Here is a 22344-nt window from a genome sequence, read left to right as displayed (position 1 = left end):
TAAAGAAGAAAAGAAAGGAGAAAGGAAAAAGGAAAGAAGAAATGAAAGGAAAGGAAATGAAAGGAAAAAGGAAAGGGGAAATGAAAGGAAAAAGGAAAGGGGAAATGAAAGGAAAGGAAAGGGGAAAGGAAAGGAAATGAAATGAAAGAAGAAAGGAAAGGAAAGAAGAATTGAAAAGAAAAGCAGAAAAGAAAGAAAAGGAAAAAGGAAAGGAAAAAGGAAAGGAAAGGAAAGGGGAAAGGAAAAAGGGGAAAGGAAAAATGGGAAAGGAAAGGGGAAAGGAGAAAGGAAAGGGGAAAGGAAAATAAAGAAGAAAGGAAAGACGAAATTAAAGGAAAGTAAAGGAAAGAATAAAGGAAAGGAAAGCAAAGCAAAGGGAAGGAAATTAAAGGGAAAGGAGAAAGGAAAGGAAAGAAAAGGAAAGGAGAAAGAAAAGAAGAAATGAAAGGAAAGTAAGGGAAAGAATAAAGGAAAGGAAAGAAAAGGAAAGGAAAGAAAAGCAGAAAAGAAAGAAAATGAAAAAGGAAGGGAAAGGAAAGAAGAAAGGAAAGAGGAAAGGAAAGCAGAAAAGAAAGAAAAGGAAAAAGGAAAGGAAAGGGGAAAGGGAGGAAGAAAGGAAAGATGAAAGGAAAGAGCAAAGGGAATGAAAGAGGAAAGGAAAGAGGAAAGGAAAGGAAAGAAGAAATGAAAGAAGAAATTAAAGGAAATGAAAGAAGAAAAGAAAGGAGAAAGGAAAAAGGAAAGAAGAAATGAAAGGAAAGGAAATGAAAGGAAAAAGGAAAGGGGAATTGAAAGGAAAAAGGAAAGGGGAAATGAAAGGAAAGGAAAGGGGAAAGGAAAGGAAATGAAATGAAAGAAGAAAGGAAAGGAAAGAAGAATTGAAAAGAAAAGCAGAAAAGAAAGAAAAGGAAAAAGGAAAGGAAAAAGGAAAGGAAAGGAAAGGGGAAAGGAAAAATGGGAAAGGAAAGGGGAAAGGAGAAAGGAAAGGGGAAAGGAAAATAAAGAAGAAAGGAAAGACGAAATTAAAGGAAAGTAAAGGAAAGAATAAAGGAAAGGAAAGCAAAGCAAAGGGAAGGAAATTAAAGGGAAAGGAGAAAGGAAAGGAAAGAAAAGGAAAGGAGAAAGAAAAGAAGAAATGAAAGGAAAGTAAAGGAAAGAATAAAGGAAAGGAAAGAAAAGGAAAGGAAAGAAAAGAAAAGAAAAGAAAAGAAAAGAAAAGAAAAGGAAAGGAAAGGAAAGGAAATAGGAAAGGAAAGGGGAAAGGAAAAGGAAAGGAAAGGAAAGAAAAGAAGAAAGGAAAGGAAAGGAAAGAAGAAAGGAAAGGAGATAATAATGAGTAGGTTAAAAAACAAATGTTTATATCTATACTCTCCCCCTACCGTTATTATCATTGCTCGGGGCCCTTGATGCAGGGTTCACAGGTGAAGGTAAAAACTTTACTCTGGAAAGACGTCAATGTATAGGATTAAAAAATAAAAAGTTCAAAACATTATAAGCCACATTCACTGAGCAAACAAACAGCAAACACACAACACGCAGAGCCTCTGATTTGCAACTTCAGAGGTAAATCATAATCGATATATTTGTTCTGATTAAATACTCCAGAAAATACTGAAGACACCAACTGTCAGGCAACTGGCTTTCCAGGAGGTCAGCCTACAGTGAAAGGGACAACTGTATATTTAACAGGGTAGTAAAAAAAAGATCTGTATTTATATCCAACAATAAGCTGACATTAACACTGAAATACTTACCTCTCTTTCTTTTTACAAATTACACCTGGCAATAAAATATAAAAATAATATTATTACCCTAGTGACAATTTCGCTGTTAGAAAAGTACATAAGTCCTTATATGCAATCTTATTAAATTAAGCTTAAATTTACCTCTGTTGCTTCAAAGAGGATGATCAGTACTACCACATCATTGATCTCCACTGCAAGAGGAACAACTGAATGAAGAATGTTCATAATCCATCACTTCCGTGAGTGTTGGATCACTGATCCCCCTGCTGCACCCAGTGGTTCGATCCACCAGTCCTGAGTCACTATTGTGCCCTATAGTGATGTACAGGTCAACAGGAGAAACCACAGAAGGGACATTGGGGAAGTTTCAGATTTTGAACATTCTTTAGATGGTGATATATTCTAAAGCAAAGATCAGTAATGAGGAATAAGTATTGATTTTTTTAGGCAAACCTTTTTTTGGGGATCTTTTATTTTAGGTCTAATCTCAGTTTACTGATCTTCAACGTTTAACAAGTAAAAACTCTGTGACTGAACATCTAACAGACCATCCTCTCAAGAAAAAGCATCTAATATAGTATTTGTATATTTTCAGTGGAAGTGTAGCAACTGAAATCTCTGCTAACATATATACAGTATATATATATATATATACACAAATATGAAGAAAAGGAAAAAACTGCACTAATAAAATAATAAGAGAACCTGTACCTCAAACGGGTAAAAAAGTGATAGCTAGTGAAGCAAATGTAAAGCTGCACCTTACTGTGTGACATTAAACAGTGATACAAATATGGAAAAAAAAACAAGTTGCGCTAAACAATATAAACAATTGATGTGACCAAATATATATACACAAACCATCTGGATCACATTTAAGGGAATGAAATTTACAATTACAGTACAATATTTTTTAAAGCTTTTTGGTTAAAGAGGATCTGCTTATAAACAGTAGCCAATCTCTAACATGCTGATCATTTCTTAGACCAACATGCAGGGCCGTTTGAAGGAATTTGGGGGCCCCAAGCAAAATGGGGGCCCCCAATCATCCCCCCTGCACGCAAAGCCTACGTTAGCGCTACAATAATTTTTTACACCCATGTTCTTACTCCTCCCCCCCTCCCTAGTCCCTATGTTTTTCTATTCTCACCTCCCCTTCTTCCCTGTAGGCAGCCGCTGTAGAATGGCCGAGCTCCTCTTCCTCCTGTCAGTCCGGTGCTCTATCAATATGGGTCCCCAGTCCCCTATCAGATAGTACCCGGGCCGGGTACTGCGCGGTACAGGAGATTTAGTTTCCTGTGTTCCCGGCCGGACTGAAGGCAAGTGAGCATTCAGTGTGCACTTCCTGTCAGTCCGGCCGGGAACAAGAAATTGAATCTCCTGTACCACGCGCGGTACCCGGCCGGACTGACAGGACTCCAGGAGGAAGGAAGAGGAGCTCGGCCACACTACAGCCTGGGAAGGGGAAGTTGGGGGCCCCAAGCCAGCTCGGGGCCCCAAGCAATTGTTTGTTTTGCCTGTCCTGTAGCGACAGGCCTGCCAACATGTGAACAGCAGATAGAAGCCTTTTTTCATTTTTAGGCTTGCGGTCCTAATTACAACAGTATAAATGTAATTATTCCTTCAGAGAAGTGTTTCATAAAGCAGAACTCCATGAATATGTTTTTCTCTCATACAGTGGGGCTGTGCAGCACCTCATGGCAGGGCTGTCTTAATGAGAGGGCACACCTGGGCACTGCCCAGGGGCCCCAGCTGCATGGGGGGCCCCTGCACATTCTCCAAAGCAGCTGGTCCTTGAGCCCACGCTGCCCCGAAATTGGGGGCCCCATGAAGGCACTGAGAGTGATGGATACACAGGGGAGGCAGGCTGGCAGCAGTGCGCCTTGCTGTGCAGAATGATACCCATTATTTCACAGCCAGCAGGAAGGGGCAGGGCCGGAGCGCCAGTGATGGTCTGACACCACCCCATGCAGCATGAATGCTTGGGACTCTAAGGAAGGGATGTAGAGAGGCCACAGTGTAGGGAAATCAGGGATGTAGTGGGGTCACAATACAAAGGTGTATTTTATGGTATATGGTAACAGTGCTGGGGGGAATATCTAGGGTGTAGAGGATTCAGAGTACTGGGGGGATATCTGGGGTGTAGACGGGTCAGAGTGCTGGGAGATATCTGGGGTGTAGAGGGGTCAGAGTGCTGGGGAGATATCTGGGGTGTAGAGGGGTCAGAGTGCTGGGGAGATATCTGGGGTGTAGAGGGGTCAGAGTGCTGGGGGATATCTGGGGTGTAGAGGGGTCAGAGTGCTGGGGGGATATCTGAGGTGTAGAGGGGTCAGAGTGCTGGGGGGATATCTGGGGTGTAGAGGGGTCAGAGTGCTGGGGGGACATCTGGTGTGTAGAAGGGTCAGAGTGCTGGGGGGATATCTGGGGTGTAGAGGGGTCAGAGTTCTGGGGGGATATCTGGGGTGTAGAGGGGTCAGAGTGCTGGGGGGATATCTGGGGTGTAGAGGGGTCAGAGTTCTGGGGGGATATCTGGGGTGTAGAGGGGTCAGAGTGCTGGGGGATATCTGGGGTGTAGAGGGGTCAGAGTACTGGGAGGATATCTGGGGTGTAGAGGGGTCAGAGTGCTGGGGGATATCTGGGGTGTAGAGGGATCAGAGTGCTGGGGGGATATCTGGGGTGTAGAGGGATCAGAGTGCTGGGGAGATATCTGGGGTGTAGAGGGATCAGAGTGCTGGGGGGATATCTGGGGTGTAGAGGGGACAGAGTGCTAGGGGGGATATCTGGGGTGTAGAGGGGACAGAGTGCTGGGGGGATATCTGGGGTGTAGAGGGGACAGAGTGCTGGGGGGATATCAATCTAGTAGATGTATTATATGCACAGGACAGCTTTGTTAATTTATGTATGTAGTATTTTCTCACTGTTTCTTTGCTTTACAGAATGATTGTTCATGTAGTTAATGCGGAGCTCCACCCACTTGATGTCTGTTTACCTGCCCTGTCTCCCTTGTAGGGGCCCCAGAGCATTACTTTGCCCAGGGGCCCATGATGCTATTAAGACGGCTCTGCCTCTTGGGTTAACTGCTTGTTTTGTCTAGGGGCGCACCCAAAGACTATACTTACCCAATCCTTCGATCCTCCGGTATACAGTGCTCGCCCATGTCCAGTAGTTGACTGTTCCTGCCATCCTTATGTCCAGAGCAGGTCTATGGGGGTAATGACATAATTAACCGCTTGCCAACTGCCGCCTATACATATACGTCGGCAGAATGGCATGGCTGCGCAAAGCAACGTACCTACCCCTGCCGCGTGCTCCGTGACCATGCCTGCGGGACCCATGAACTCTATGTCCGCCGGTGTCCCGCCATCGTGTCACGGAGCGGCAGAATGGGGAGAAGCCTATGTAAACAAGGCATTTCCCTGTTCTGCCTAGTGACAGGACAGTGATCTACTGCTCCCTGTTATAGGGAGCAGTGATCACTGTCGTGTCACTTGTACCCCAACCCCCCACAGCTAGAATCATTCCCTAGGACACACTTAAAGGGGTTGTAAAGGTATTTTTTTCCCTAAATAGCTTCCTTTACCTTAGTGCAGTCCTCCTTCACTTACCTCATCCTTCCATTTTGCTTTTAAATGTCCTTATTTCTTCTGAGAAATCCTCACTTCCTGTTCTTCTATCTGTAACTCCACACAGTAATGCAACGCTTTCTCCCTGGCATGGAGAAACCCTCTTGAGGGGGGAGGGGGCGAGCAGGAGTGTCGGGACACTCTCTCCTTTGCAGATAGAGAAAGGAGCTGTGTGTTAGGGGGCGTCCTGACACTCCTGCTCGCCCCCTCCCCCCTCAAGAGGGTTTCTCCACACCAGGGAGAAAGCCTTGCATTACTGTGTGGAGTTACAGACAGAAGAACAGGAAGTGAGGATTTCATAGCTTCAGCAAATCTCCTAGGCATCCTTCTGGGTTGGAGGCATGTGCCTCTTACCAGGCCTGAAGGCCTTGATCCTTGGGTGTACCACCTGTTACCTACTATTAAAAGCGGAGCTCCACCCTAAAGTGTAACTTCCGCTCATCGGAACCCCCCCCCCCCTCCAGTGTCACATTTGAGACAGGTATTTGCACCCACTTCCGGCCACACAGTCCGCGGGTAGACTGTGGGCAGGACGTCAGATCCTGTAACCCGTTGTGTTCTGGGAATCACACGGCTCTCAGAACACATCGGGGACCAGTAAACACAGCGCACACGACTCGTGCATGCAGCATAGGGAACCAGGCAGTGAAGCCGCAATGCTTCACTTTCTGGTTCCCTCACCAAGGATGGAGGGGGGAGCAGCAGGGTGACGAGCGATCGCTTGTCCTCTGCTGCGGACGGCGCTGGACTCCAGGACAGGTAAGTGTCCATATATTAAAAGTCAGCAGCTGCAGTATTTGTAGCTGCTGGCTTTTAATATTATTTTTTTTGGCGGAGATCCGCTTTAAGATGGACCTCACCCATGTTGTTTCTACTGCTATAAGAATATATTGTTTGGGACAATGGAGAAACACCTAAATCTCCTCTGGTCGATGGCTACAGTTATTACTTGGTACAGAAAAAACACAGGAACCCATGTGGTAATAGATATCATCTCTGGGGAGGTGAAGTCAGGGCTCCATGCAGGGCCTGGTAGTTGCAAGTCCTGTCCTTGGGTATTCCAGCTATCCCTGCCCCATTTTATTTTGAATAAATCTTTAAAATAACATTCAAGAACCTTGGACTGCCATTATTGAGCAAAAACAAATATGAGTACTACACCTGGGGACAATTTTATCTCAAGTTGGGGTTAGGGTGACCACGTGTCCCGGATTGCCCGGGACAGTCCCGCATTTTGCAGGTCTGTCCCAGGCACATTCATTCCAGGACAATACAGTGTCCCGGAATGAAACTGACACAGCCACCCCCCCAAGCCAAACTAATTCCCCCAAAAAAGGGCGCCACATCACTGCTTTACTCACTGACAGTACTTGTCCTGGACAGGAATGACTGGAGGAGTACAGTCCCTGCCCCCTGCCTGTGATTGGAGCAATCAGAAATCCCGCCTCTTGTGTCCAATCACTGTGCTGTGATTCGTTACAGCACAAGCTGATTTTTGGGAAAGGGGGGTGTCCCTGAATGGTAGTTTGGAAATGTGGTCACCCTAGTTGGGGTCCTACTTGCATTACACAAGGCCAAACTGAGTGGAGGCACTGCCAGGGAGACTTACTAGTGAGTTGTAGGCAAAATTTGTAACTGAATCTTCTGCTGATATTTGCAGGTAAATCAAGAATTGTATTTAAGTTGCATTAACGCATAACTACAAAAAAAAAAACATTCCTCCCTGGGTGATTTATGTGCATTGCAAGGATTATAACAAACTTTGTTGCAGATTCCTACCTTTTGTTATTCTGAAGAAATCCATGTGTGTTGGCCTGTGCCTCTGTTCAGAGTGAGTGTAATGGGAGTGGTTTCATAGGTGTATACACCCCTCCCCCTCTGTATACACCCTCCCCTCTGCTACTTAACTGACCAGATCAATATCCCAGGAGTTCTGATTCAAAAGTGTTTCTTTAATTTTTTTGAGCAGTGTATATATATATATATGGGGCCAGATCCACAGATAATTAGATGGGTGCAGCGTATCAGAGATACGCTATGCCGCCGTACCTTACCTGGCGGATCTTCGAATCCTCACAGAATTTGCACCTTAAGTTACGGCGCCGTAGTGTATTTCTGGCGGCAGAATTCAAATCGGCGGGTAGGGGGCGTGATTCATTTAAATGAAGCGCGTCCCCGCGCCGAATGAACTGCGCATGCGTCGTTCCAAAATTTCCCGCCGTGCATTGCGCTAAATGACGTCGCTAGGATGTCATTTTTTTAACTTAGACGTGAGTTACGTCCATCCCTATTCACGGACGACTTACGTAAAAAAAAATTAACATTTCAAATTTCGACGCGGGAATGACAGCCATACTTAACATGGCAAGTCTATCTATACGCCGCAAAATATCAGCTTTAACTATACGCCGGAAAAAGCCGACTACAGACGACGTTAGAAAATGCGACGGCCGCGCGTACGTTCGTGGATCGTCGTAAATTGCTAATTTGCATACCCGACACGGAAAACGACGCAAACTCCACCCAGCGGGCGCCGAAGTATTGCATCTAAGATCCGAAGGCGTACGCCTGTCCGATCTTACCCAGATGCCGTCGTATCTTGGTTTGAGGATTCAAACTAAAGATACGACGCGGGAAATTTGAAAGTACGCCGGCGTATCAGTAGATACGCCGGCGTACTTGCTCTGTGGATCTCCCCCATGATTTATTTTTTTAATCACCTTTAATCATTTATTTACATTTTTTTAAATGTTTTAACCTCCCAGTCTGCTCACCTCTCTTCTTCAGGACAATCAATATGACACACAAAATAATCAAAACGAGCAAGCCCCCTACTCCAGCAAGAATCGCTGTAAGAAAATGGAAGAATAAATCAAATTTGATATATTTAACAGAAAAGGCATACTTCTATCCCATATTGATCACATATCAACTAACAACCTTTTAAGTTTATATATAGCCTTGGAGACAATAAAGTAGTCCCGCCACTGACTCATTTGGGTTTGGGTATTATAAGTAGACTGAAGAGTAATGCCGCGTACACACGATAATTTTTCGGGTTGTAAAAAACAACGTTTTTTTTTTATGTCGTTAACCGCTTCCATACCGGCACTTACGCACCTTCCTGCCCAAGCCAATTTTCAGCTTTCAGCACTGTCGTATTTTGAATGACAATTGCGCGGTCATGCTACACTGTACCCAAACAATGTTTTTATCATTTTGTTCCCACAAATAGAGCTTTCTTCTGGTGGTATTTGATCACCTCTGCAGTTTTTATTTTTTGCGCTATAAACAAAAGAAGAGCGACATTTAAAAAAAAAAACACAATATTTTTTACTTTTTTATTTAATAAATATCAAATTTTTTTTAAAAAAAAACATTTTTTTCCCTCAGTTTAGGCCGATATGTATTCTTCTACATATTTTTGGTAAAAAAAAAATCGCAATAATCATATATTGATTGGTTTGCGCAAAAGTTATAGCGTCTACAAAATAGGTGATAGATTTATGGCATTTTTATTTTATTAATTTTTTTACTAGTATTGGCGCCAATTTGCGATTTTTTTACTGTCACCGTGACATTGCGGCGAACACATCGGACACTTTTGACACGTTTTTGGGACCATTCACATTTATACAGCGATTAATGCTATAAATATGCATTGATTACTGTGTAAATGTGACTGGCAGGGAAGGGGTTAACCACTAGGGGGCGTTGAAGGGGTTAATATGTGTCCCTAAGGTGTGTTATAACTGTAGGGGGGAGGGGACTCTCAAGGGGAGGAGACCGATGTGTGTTCCTCTGTACTGGGAACACACATTGGTCTCCTCACCGCTGACAGGAGTGTGGATCTGTGTGTTTACACACACACATCAGCACTCCTGCCGTGATTACTGACAATCGTGGGCACCCGGCGGCAATCGCGGCCGCCGGGCACCCTGTATTTACAGGAGTCCACAGGAACAGATACCCGGAACCGCTCGATAGCGTCACCATCCACCATCCAATGCATCCAGTGAAAAAGTAAAGAAAAGATGCACCATAGCGTAACTCTGTATCAAATAAGAATTTATTAAAACAGTAGATGTACTTATAAACATAGAAGTAAAATCAGCATTAAAAAAACAAACAAAGCCGACTGGCATTCAAGGAGCTCTCCTCCTTTGCGTGGTGACGTCACTGCGCGTCCTCCCAGACGCGTTTCGTCATCAATAGGACGTTATCAATCCTTGAAAGGGTGTCCTTTGCTGGTTATCACCCGTGTATGGACCTGATACAAACACACCTTGGGCAATCACTATTCATTTTGTCATTATTGTTTAATGTTTATGGCGCGGCTTTGCTCCTGTTTTTTATGCTCTATTTTTTCACAACGTTTTTAATGTTGTCATTTTTCGGGTTGTAAAAAATGGTCGTGTGTAGGCTTTAATGACGTGAAAAATCCGCGCATGCTCAGAAGCAAGTTATGAGACGGGAGCGCTCGTTCTGGTAAAACTATCGTTCGTAATGGAGAAAGCACATTCATCACGATGTAACAGACAGAAAAGAGCGAATCGTGTTTTACTAACACAAAATCAGCTAAAGCAGCCCAAAGGGTGACGCCATCCAAATGGAACTTCCCCTTTATAGTGCCGTTGTACGTCACCGCGCTTTGCTAGAGCATTTTTTTTCCACGATCGTGTGAAGGCAAGGGCGTTTTAATGATCAAGTTGAAAAAAACTTTGTTTTTTCTAGAGCCTGAAAAACTTCGTTTTTTTTACAACCCAAAAAATGATCGTGTGTACGCGGCATAAGAATACAAATCAAATTCCCCTCTCTTTAAAAAATAGAGGTAAATAACTCAGAAGAGTCAGAAGCCTCAAGAGCTCTACTAGTTGATTGCATATAATAAACCCAAATTTACCCATTAGCCCAAATCAATCGTATTGTATGGTAAAAAATAAATACAAATACATGTTCTTCTGGAGACAGGATGTGAGTGGCTTAAAGTTCTCTTTAAAGGTAAGGCAATTAGCATTTTCTAAATAGAGGTGGACAACATAAATCAGGTATTAGGTACTATATTTAGCAGCGCACCGTCATTTTTGTGGCCGAAAGTGGGGCGCTTTTAACCTTCACTAATGGCGGGAAAAAGGGTTAAATGCGCCCGCACTTTGCTGGCGATGCCCATTGATTTCAATGGACAGAGGTGCTGTAGAAGCAGTGTATATACCGCTCCTACCGCGCCTCAAAGATGCGGCTTGCATGACATTTTTGGGCGTCCTGTCAGTGCACCGCACCAGTGTGAAAGCACTCATGCCACGTACACATGACCGTTTTTTTCAGGTTGTAAAAAAATTACGTTTTTTTTCTAATGTCATTAACCACTTCCATACAGGGCACTTACACACCTTCTCGCCAAGACCAATTTTCAGCTTTCAGCGCTGTTGCACTTTGAATGACAATTGCGCGGTCATGCTACACTGTACCCAAACTACATTTTTATTATTTTGTTCCAACAAATAGAGCTTTCTTTTGGTGGTATTTGATCACCTCTGGGATTTTTATTTTCCGCAATTTAAAAAAAAAATTACCGAAAATTTGGAAAAAAAATAAGTTTTTTTTGTTTCAGTTACAAAACATTGTAAATAAGTATGTTTTCTACTTCACTGATGGGCACTGATGGTACTGCACTGACAGGCACTGATGGGCACCGATGAGAGGAGGTGGTATTGATGGGCACTGATGATGGGCACTAATATGAGGCACTGATGGGCACTGATAAGTGGCACAGATAGGCGGCATGGATGGGCACCGATAGGCGGCACGGATGGGCACTGATAAGAGGCATGGATGGGCACTGATAGGCGGAATGGATGGGCACTGATAGGTGGCATGGATGGGCACTGATAGGTGGCACGGATGGGCATGGATGGGCACTGATAGACTGCAATGTGTTGTACTAATGGATGCCAATCAGTGCCAAACAATAATGCCTGCCAGTCAGTGATGCCCATTATGGGCACTGATTGGCATCCATTGTGGGCACTGATTGGCATCCATTTTTGATTTGCATCCCTGGTGGTCTAGGGTGGCATACTTGTGGTGGGCATCCCTGGTGGTCTGGTGGCATCCGACGGAGACTCTTTACCTAGATCGGTGTTGCGGGGTGTCAGACTGACACCCTGCAACAACGATCGACTTGACAGGGGCTCAATATCCTGAAGACATCATATGACGTCCAGTCAGGATATTGAAACCACTTTGCCGCCGTCATTTTGCTATATGGCGGGCGGCAAGTGGTTAAAAACGATCGTATGTGGGCTCCAGAGCATTTTCCACAACGTAAAAAATGGGCATTAAAAAATTCGAACATGCTCTAATTTTTCACAACGTTTTTAACGTTGCCATTTTTAACGTCGTAAAAAATGGTCGTGTGTGGGCTTTAATGACGTGAAAAACCTGTGAAAAACCTGCGCATGCTCAGAAGCAAGTTATGAGACGGGAGCGCTCGTTCTGGTAAAACTACCGTTCATATCAGAGTAAGCACATTCATCACGCTGTAACAGATGCGCGAATCGTCTTTTACCAACACGGAATCAGCTAAAGCAGCCCCAAGGGTGGCGTCATCCGAATGGAACTTCCCCTTTATAGTGTCGTCGTACCTGTTGTACGTCACCGTGCTTTGGTAGGGCATTTTTTTTTCACGATCGTGTGTAGGCAAGTTTTTCGGGTTGAAAAAAACTTCATTTTTTCTAGACCATTAAAAATTAAATTTTTTACAACCTGAAAATTGGTCGTGTGTACACAGCATTAGGCTTTTACACTGGAGTGAGAGGAGAGGCTGTCATAACCCCTGGTATCCCAAGTCTACAGAAAAGGTCTACAGATTAAAGTAATGGCTGAAGAATGATGCACTATCACAATTCTACAGTAATGGCTGATAGATGACACATTTATCCAAGTCTAAAGTAATGGCTGATGGATGATGCACTATCCCAAGTCTAAAGTAATAGCTGAAGAATGATGCACTATCCCATGTACACTTTTCAGCGAGGAAGCCGACGAGGAACATGTTCTCTATTTCCTCGTTGTTCAATGAGATCAATGAGATCCTCGGCGGCTTCAACACAGAACTCGACGAGGAACTCGATGTGTTTGGCACGTCGAGTTCCTCGGACGTGTGTATGGGGCCTTAGTCACAAAGTGTCTCTTTGGCAATGGTCAAACATAAAAGCTCAGGAGAAATATATTGAGAATCATAGTGCAATATGTTTATTGCAGATAAGGCAGGTAAAAGCAGGTATAAAAAAAACAATGCGCACTTACATTTGAAAGTGCTGTAAGTCAGCACCAACATGTACAGCTTTAAGTAAATGTGCTCGCCCTCTCACCAAACCGTGGCGCTTGTTCCAAAGCACAGGAGATGGGAATCCAAGAAATCGGACTTGATGTCGGTAAAGGGCGGACCTGCAGCCTCTATGCATTTCGTGTTCAACACATCATCAGGAATCTTGATGATGATCCCAAGTCTAAATTAATGGTGCAGGATGACGCACTATCCCAAGTTTACAGTAATGGGTGATATCTAATCACCCGAGTCTACTGTAGTAGCTGCTGGATAACACACTAACCCAACTCTACAGTAATAGCTGCTGAATGACACACTATCCAAAGTCTACAGTAATAGCCGATGGATGACACACTAACCCAAGTCTACAGCAATGGTTGATGGATGACGCACTATCCCAAGTCTAAAGTAATGGCTACTGGATGACGCACTAACCCAAGTGTACAATAATGACTGCTGGATGGTGCACCAACCCAAGTCTACAGTAATAGCTGATGGATGACACACTAACCAAAGTCTACAGTAATAGCTGATGGATGATACACTAACCCAAGTCTACAGTAGTAGCTGCTGGATGACACACTAACCAAAGTCTACGGTAATTGCAATGGATGATGCAATAATGTAAATCTACAGCAATTTTCCTGGATGACACACTAAAACCTAAGTCTACAATAATGACTGCTAGAATTGTCACTAACCCAAGTCTATACTAATGGCTGCCGGATGACGGACTAAGTCAAGTCTACGGTAATGGCTGATGGATGACACACTAACCCAAGTCTACATTAATGACTGCTGGAGCACACACTATCCAAAGTCTACAGTAATGGCTGATGGATGACACACTAACCCACGTTTTAAGTAATGGCTGAAAGTGGATGCATAATCCCAAGTCTATGGTAATGACTGAAGAATGATGCACTATCCAAAGTCTAAAGTATTGGCTGATGGATGACGAACTAACCCAAGTATAAAGTACTGACTGAAGAATGATGCACTATCCCAAGTCTACAGTAATGGCTGATGGATGATGCACTATCCCAAGTCTACAGAAAAGGCTGATGGGTGACACACTAACCCAAGATTAAAGTAATGGCTGAAGAATGATGCACTATCACAATTCTACAGTAATGGCTGATAGATGACACACTTATCCAAGTCTAAAGTAATGGCTGATGGATGATGCACTATCCCAAGTCTAAAGTAATAGCTGAAGAATGATGCACAATCCCAAGTCTAAGGTAATGACTGAAGAATGATGCACTATCCCAAGTCTAAAGTATTGGCTCATGGATGACGAACTAACCCAAGTCTATACTAATGGCTGCTGGATGACGCACTAACTCAAGTCTAAAGCAATGACCGAAGAATGATGCACTATCCCAAGTCTACAGTAATGGCTGATGGATGATGCACTATCCCAAGTCTACAGTAATGGCTGAAGGATGATGCACTATCCCAATTCTAAAGTAATGGCCAATAGATGACACACTTATCCAACTCTAAAGTAATGGCTGATGGATGATGAACTAACCCAAGCCTATACTAATGGCTGCTGGATGACACACTAACCCAAGTCTAAAGCAATGACCGAAGAATGATGCACTATCCCAAGTCTACAGTAATGGCTGATGGATGACACAGTAACCCACGTCTACAGGAGTATATGGTGGATGACACACTAACCCAAGTCTACAGTAATGGCTGATGGATGAAACACTAACCCAAGTCTATACTGGATGACGCACTACCCTGAGTCTACAGTAGTAGCTGCTGGATGATACACTACGTTTACAGTAATTGTGATGGGTGATGCACTAATTTAAATCTACAGCAATTGCTCCTGGATGACACACTTAAATGCAAGTCTACAATAACGACTTCTAGAAGAGGCACTAACCCAAGCCTTCAGTAATGGCTGCAGGATGAGGCACTAACCCAAATCTACAGTAATGGCTGATGGATGACGCACTAACCCAAGTCTATGGTAAGGGCTGCTGGGTGACACACTAACCCGAGTCTACAGTAATGTGTGCTGGATGACACACTAACCTGGTAGCATCTGCAGGTCAGAGGCAGTGCTGCTCGTGGAAGTTTCTGTGGTGCGTGTAGGGACACCTGTAAAGGTTTTATTATGTTAAATCCAGCTCATTTCACATCAGTATTATAGAGAGTCAGAGACAGAACATAACTGACATATGACACACTAACCCAAGTCAACAGTTGCTTCTGTTTAATGATTGACGTCTGGTGAAACAGTTCCCATGTCGCACAAGGCGCGTCACCAGATTTCCGTAAATAGCCGAGCTGCGAGTCGGCGCTATACGGCACCTGCGCCCGCGGTGTAGAGCTGACTGCGCAGGCGCCGTATAGTGCCGACTCGCAGCTCGGCTTTTTACGGAAATCTGGTGACGCGCCTTGTGCGACATGGGAACTGTTTCACCAGACGTCAATCATCTAACCCAGGGATAGGAACGCCCAGTCCCGCGGGAATCTGAACCCGGAAGCCGGGGAAAAAATCTCAATATAACGGTATGTACGGCGAAAAAAAAAAAAGACCTGCATACTGTAAATGTCATTAGTATGCTGGATGTAATGTTAGAAAACTTGTTTTTAGGGTGAACCCCCGCTTGAAGGAGGGGATCATTCGTTCTCCAAACTCCTCTGTTGTCTATGAAACCAGAAGCACTTTTTTGGTTTCAGAGCGGTCATTCCAGGGCTTCTGTGGCCACAGAAACAGCTACTCAAGCATGATGTGTGCTTAATTAGCTGCAGTGGAGGGCAGAAAAGACATTAGGGGTCTAATAGACCTCCAATGTCTCCATAAAGAGGACTTCCCACCTGGACAAAGCAATCCTAATTGCTATTGTTATAGCAATAAAGTTAAACAAAGAAAAAAGTAAAAAAAAGAAAAGTAAAAAAATATAATAAAAATATAATAAAAATAATTTTAGAAAACAAAGGGCGACTCCATTGCCCTGCACACGCCTGCAAATGCAAACTTGGGCACATGTACTGTATGTAAACAGCAAATGCACCACACATGTTATATATCACCATGAACATTGGAGTCAGAGCAATAATTCTAGGTCCTTCATGTATGGTTAACTCTTAGGCCTCGTACACACGACCGAACATGTTTGCTGAAACTGGTCCGCGGACCAGTTTCCGCGGACATGTTCGGTCGTCTGTACGGGCGACCGGACCGGATTCCCCGCCGAGCGGACAGTTTTCCAGCGGACAAATGTTTCTTAGCATGCTAAGAAACATGTCCGCTGGAAGCCTGTCCGTCGGACATGTTCGGTCGTCTGTATGACTCACCGGACATGTCCACTCGGCCGAAAGCCCTCGCATGCATCGAAGTGATTTGACGCATGCGTGGAAGCATTGACCTTCCAGGGTCGCGCACGTCGCCGCGTCATCGTCGCGGCCACGTCACCGCGTATCCTGTCCGCTGGGAATTTGGTCTGATGGTCTGTACAACCATCAGACCAAATGATCCCAGCGGACATGTCCGATGAAAACGGTCCGCGGACCATTTTCATCGGACATGTTTGCCCGTGTGTACGAGGCCTAAGGCCTCGTACACACGACCGAACATGTCCGCTGAAACTGGTCCGCGGACATGTTCAGTCGTCTGTACGGCCGACCGGACCGTTTTCCAGCAGACATTTGTCCAGCCGACCGTTTTCCGGTGGACAAAAATTTCTTAGCATGCTAAGAAACTTGTCCGCTGGAACGATGTCCGCCGGACATGTCCGATGGTCAGTATGACCGATCGGACATGTCCGCTGGCTCGAGAACCCGCGCATGACTTCCGGGTTTGCGCACGTCACTGTCACGTCGCCTTCACGTCGTCATCACGTCAAAAAGCCTTGCTTAAACCATTGCACCAATTTCAAGTGGGTTTAAAAAAAGTAAAGGGTGCGGTGCATTTTTTTCGCATTTTATCTTACCGGAACAAATTGAACGCACTGCATGTAAACTTGTTACTTGGTAAAAAAAAAATCAGATATCATAAACAATGCCAAAAAATGTGCAGCACATTACAAATGCATGTAAATGCACATGCAGAACTGTATATTGAACTCTGAGATTGGGGTATAAAGGGGCCCCAAGGCCCTCAATGCAGAAGGATGCTTGTTATCCAAACATTTCTTCCTTAACCACCTGTGGACCAGCCGCCCGTTATACTGTGGCAGGTTGGCTGCGCTGGGCGAACCGTTGTAGCTGTACATCGATCGCTTTAAGCAGGATAGCAGGCGTGAGCCCCCGCTGCATCGCGGGAGTGCCGATGCTTGTGACCGGTGGTCGCGATGACCGCTGGCCGTGAGCGATCTCCGGGCACGAGAAGTAGAACAGGGATGTGTGTGTGTAAACACACACATCTCTGTTCTGTTCAGTGAGGAAAGACAGATCGTGAGTTCCTAATAGCTAGGAACCACGATCTGTAATTTCCTCTAGGTCAGTCCCCTCCCCCCTTCAGTTAGAACACACATTAGGGAACATAATTAACCCCTTGATAGTCCCCTAGAGTTAAACCCTTCCCTGCCAGTGACAATTTTTACAGTAATCAGTGCATTATAGCACTGAACGCTGTATAAATGCCAATGGTCCCAAAAATGTGTCAAAAGTGTCTGATGTGTCCGCCATAAAATCGAAGTCGCGGTAAAAATCGCAGATCACCACCATTACTAGTAAAAAAAAAAAATTATAATAATAATATTGCTATAAATCTATCCCCTATTTTGACGCTATAACTTTTGCGCAAACCAATCAATAAACGCTTATTGTGATTTTTATTACCAAAAATTTGTAGAAGAATACGTATCAGCCTAAACTGAGAAAAAAAAACACTTTAAAAAAAAATTGGGGATATTTATTATAGCAAAAAGTACAAAATATTGTGGGCTAGATTCAGGTATCTGCACCCCTTCTTACGGCGGCGCAGCGTATCGTATTTATGCTGCGCCGCCGTAAGTTTAGGATGCAAGTGCTGTATTCACAAAGCACTTGCCTCCTAACTTACGGCGGCGTAGCGTAAATGGGGCCGGCGTAAGCATGCGTCATTCAAATGATGTTGAGGGGGGCGTGTTTAATTTAAATTAGGTTGACCCCGCGTACTTTACGTTTTTTTACGAACGGCGCATGCGCCGTTCGTGAAAAAATACCAGTGCGCATGCTCGAAATTCCGACACAAATCGTCATTGCTTTCGACGTGAACGTAAATTACGTCCAGCCCTATTCGCGAACGACTTGCGCAAACGACGTAATAAATTCAAATTTCAAAGCGGGAACGACGTCGATACTTAACTTTGGCTGCGCCACCTAATAGCAGGAGCAACGTTACGCCGAAAAAGCCTTACGAAAACAACGTAAAAAAATACCGCCGGGTGCACGTGTTCGTGAATCGACGAAAACAACGGAAGCGCCACCTAGCGGCCAGCGTGAGAATGCACCCTAAGATACGACGGCGTAATAGAATTACGCCAGTCGGATCTTAGGCTATTGTCGGCGTATCTAGCTTTCTGAATACAGAAAGTAGATACGCCGGCGCAGCTTTGAATTTACGCGGCGTATCTATGGATACACCGGCGTAATTCTTTGCTGAATCTAGCCCTGTGTTTTTCTTTAAAAATTGTCACTCTTTTTTTGTTTATAGCGCAAAAAAATACAAATCGCAGAGATTATCAAATGCCACCAAAAGAAAGCTCTGTTTGTGGGAAAAAAAGGAAGTTAATTTTGTTTGGGTACAGCGTCGCACGACCGCGCCATTGTCAGTTAAAGCGACGCAGTGCCGAATCGCGAAAATTGGCCTGGTCATTGGGCAGCCAAATTTTCCCGGGGCTGAAGTGGTTAAGAGACTGACTTATAATGGAAATGGAAAAAATAAAGTCATTTATACCTGTGGAGGTCTGGCTTTTTACATCTATATCTAATTGCGTCCCGCTCCCGTATTTCAGCGCTGAGTTGGTCTTGTTGGATCCAATACAAAATTTCAGCATCACAAAGCAGTAATAGGTGGCGGTATCTGGATTTTGGGTTTTCTTTATTTGGAGGTCAGCCAATCCACTCAGTTGAGTTCTTCCTCTGTAATTGGGATGAACCATCAGATCAGAGGGGTGATAGGCGAAGGGTCCTGTTGGGCTGCCCACTCTCCAGAAAACTCCACTCCACAGAAGGTTTCGCTCTGGTGGGATGGTGTATGAGCAGTTGATGGTGACAGATTCTCCTTCATTGGCTGATATTATCTCAGACTGAGTGACTGTGAACTCGGAATCATTCTGAGTAGAATCTGAGAAGAGAATGAAAAAGGAACCCTCCTGTTCATAAATCGATATGTTTAGCTTTATTGAATATTGTACCACCATCCTTGTATGTACTTAGTTTGTCAATCTTTGTTATATTTAAAAAACGATAAACAAATTTGATGAGAAAAAGGAACCCTCAAAATAACTTTCCAATCTCAGGAAGAACCTGCTAAAAATTACTATGGGCCAGACTCAGAGAGAACTTACGCCGACGTATCTGTTGATACGCCGCGTAAGTTCTAGGATGCGCCGTCGTATCTATGCGCCGTTTTCTTGAAACCAGATACGCCTGAATTCTGGCTCCATCCGACCGACGTAAGTCTCCTACGCCTGTGTATCTTGGGTGCATATTTAAGCTGACCGCTAGGGGCGCTTCCATTGATTTATGCATTAAATATGTAAATGACCTAGATACGCCGATTCATGAACGTACTTGCGCCCGTCGCCGCAAGCTACGCCGTTTTCATAAGGCGTACATCCGGTGTAAAGTTATCCCTCATAAAGCAGGGGTAAGTCATGTTAGGGTATGGACGTCAGAACAGCCGTCGGATTTTACGTTGTTTGCGTAAGTCGTACGTGAATGGGGCTGGGCGTAGGTTACGTTCACGTCACACGCATTGAGTCGTTGTATCTTAGGGAGTATATGCGACGTGATTCTGAGCATGCGCGCGCATGCGCCGTTCGTTCAGCCATTCATTTACATGGGGTCATGGTTAATTTTAATACAGCACGCCCACTACCTTCCTAATTTGAATTAGGCGGGCTTACGCCGGCCCATTTACGCTACGCCACCGTAACTTAGGGAGCAAGTGCTTTGTGAATACTGCTCTTGCCTCTCAGAGTTACGTCGGCGTAGCGCATATGAGATGTGCTACGCCCGCACAAAAATATGCCACTGTCTCTGAATCTGGCCCTATATCTACAACTCATTAGGCCTTGTACACATGTCTGCTGGGAGCTTTTGGTCTGATGTGTGTACACACCATCAGACCAAAATCCCCGCGGACAGAGAACGCGGTGACGTAGAAGACACCGACGTTCTCGAACACGGAAGTTCAATGCTTCCACGCATGCGTCGAATCAATTCTACGCATTCGCGGGATTTCGGGCCGCTGGTTATACGTCATAACCAGCGGACATGTCCGATGAGTCGTACTAACCATCGGACATGTCCGACGGACAGGTTTCCAGCGGACAAGTTTCTTAGCATGCTAAGAAACTTTTGTCCGCTGGAAAACTGTCCGCTAGGCCAGGAAACCTGTCCGCTAGGCCCTACACACGGTCGGACATGTCCGCGGAAACTGGTCCGTGGACCAGTTTCAGCGGACATGTTTGGTCGTGTGTACGAGGCCTAATACATTGTATTCCAGTGTGATGGTCAGTGGGAAGAATGCTCCTTAAAGGGGTTGTAAAGGTTTGTTTTTTTATTTTCTAAATAGGTTCCTTTAAAGGGGTTGTAATCGAAAACATTTTTTTCCCTAAATAGCTTCCTTTACCTTAGTGCAGTCCTCCTTCACTTACCTCATCCTTCCATTGTGCTTTTAAATGTCCTTATTTCTTCTGAGAAATCCTCACTTCCTGTTCTTCTGTCTGTAATTCCACACAGTAATGCAAGGCTTTCTCCCCGGTGTGGAGAAAACCTCTTGAGGGGGGAGGGGGTGAGCAGGCAAGTCAGGACACTCTCTACTTTGCAGATAGAGAAAGGAGCTGTGTGTTAGTGGGTGTCCTGACTCTCCTGCTCACCCCCTCCCCCCTCAAGAGGCTTTCTCCACACCAGGGAGAAAGCCTCGCATTACGGTGTGGAGTTGCAGACAGAAGAACAGGAAGTGAGGATTTCTCAGAAGAAATAAGGACATTTAAAAGCAAAATAGAAGGATGAGGTAAGTGAAGGAGGACTGCACTAAGGTAAAGGAAGCTATTTAGGGGAAAAAAATGTTTTCCTTTACAACCCCTTTAAAGTGGTTGTAAACCCACTATTTGGACTTTTACCTACAGGTAAGCCTATAACAAGGCTTACCTGTAGGTAAGGAGAATATCTCCTAAACCTGCACGGTTTAGGAGATATTCCCCCCGCAATGCGGGCGGCGCATGCGCAGGGGGGAATCCACGGCTGAAGGACCGGCATCTCCCGCACGCGCGGGAGTGACGTCATCGCCGCTCCAGCCAATCACAGCGCTGGAGCGGCGATACCCGGAAGACACGCCGGAGCAAGATGACATCCTGCTCGGCGTGGACCAGGTAAGTGGTACACACCTCGTTCCGAGGTAAGTATTTCATAATAGGCTAGTATGCGGTGCATACTAGCCTATTATGCCTTTTGCATTGCAGGTTTGGGGGAAAAAAAAAAAAAGTTTATGCGGTTTACAACAGCTTTAAGCTAGTGCATTGTTGGTTAACTGAGGCCCCGTACACACGACCGAACATGTCTGCTGAAACTGGTCCGCGGACCAGTTTCAGCAGACATGTTCGGTCTTGTGTACGGCTGACCGGACAGGTTTCCAGCGGACATTTGTCCAGCCGACCGTTATCCGGCGGACAAATGTTTCTTAGCATGCTAAGAAACATGTCCGCTGGAAGCCTGTCCGTCGGACATGTTCGGTCGTCTGTACGGACTCACAGTACATGTCCGATCGGCCGCCATCCCTCGCATGCGTCAAAGTGATTCGACGCATGCCTGGAAGCATTGACCTTCCAGGGCTGCGCACGTCGCCGCGTAATCGGCGTGGCCACGTCACCGTGGATAGTGTACGCGCGGATTTCTGTCTGATGGTGTGTACAACCATCAGACAGAAATCTCCGGGCGAACATGTCCGCTGAAAACGGCCGTCCGTCTGTACGAGGCCTTACCCTTTCCCTTCTAAATGTTTTGTTTTCTTTGTCTGCATTTCTCACTTCCTGTTCCTCCTCAGTAAGGTGTTCAGTAAGCTGTTCTAAATGACTTTCCACCGCTCGGATGATGGTGGAAAGCTTACTGAGGAGAAACAGGAAGTGAGAAATTCAAACAAAGAAAAAAAGCATATAGAAGGAAAATCGAGGGAAAAGGTAAGTGAACCAACAATGCACTAGCTTAAAGAAACCAATTTAGAAAATAAAAGACGAACCTTTACAACCCCTTTAAGTCTCACACACACCTCTTTTGGCCGGGAAAACCATTAGGAAAACAGTTGGGAATCCCATTGGGAAAATAGAGAATCTGCTCTCTATTTTCCCGTCAGGATTCCTGGTGGGTTTTTTTTTCCGCCAGCTCTACTACTTACCTATGGGAAAGACTGCCAGGCAGTGCCGATGGAGCATACACACGGCCGTGAACTTTTTACCGCCCAGAAAAACGA

At 44.9% G+C, this 22344-nt stretch overlaps 1 protein-coding gene across 1 annotated transcript in view; it reads right to left on the bottom strand.

Moving 5' to 3' along the window:
- Positions 1-1362: 1362 nt before the first annotated feature.
- The window catches only part of LOC120930590, a 67920-nt gene continuing 46938 nt past the window's right edge, over positions 1363-22344 (bottom strand). The window contains exons 4-8 of the mRNA XM_040341765.1: positions 18607-18996; positions 14754-14819; positions 8143-8217; positions 1755-1779; positions 1363-1441 (exon numbers count right to left, since the gene is read on the bottom strand). Of these exons, the coding sequence (XP_040197699.1) occupies positions 1363-1441; positions 1755-1779; positions 8143-8217; positions 14754-14819; positions 18607-18996 (635 nt within the window). The remainder of the gene's footprint in view (positions 1442-1754; positions 1780-8142; positions 8218-14753; positions 14820-18606; positions 18997-22344) is intronic.

The sequence above is a fragment of the Rana temporaria genome, chromosome 3 (genome assembly GCF_905171775.1).
Source record: "Rana temporaria chromosome 3, aRanTem1.1, whole genome shotgun sequence".
Taxonomy (NCBI): Eukaryota; Metazoa; Chordata; class Amphibia; order Anura; family Ranidae; genus Rana; species Rana temporaria.
Note: the sequence above shows the minus strand (reverse complement) of the source record. Positions and strands in the feature narration are given on the sequence as shown.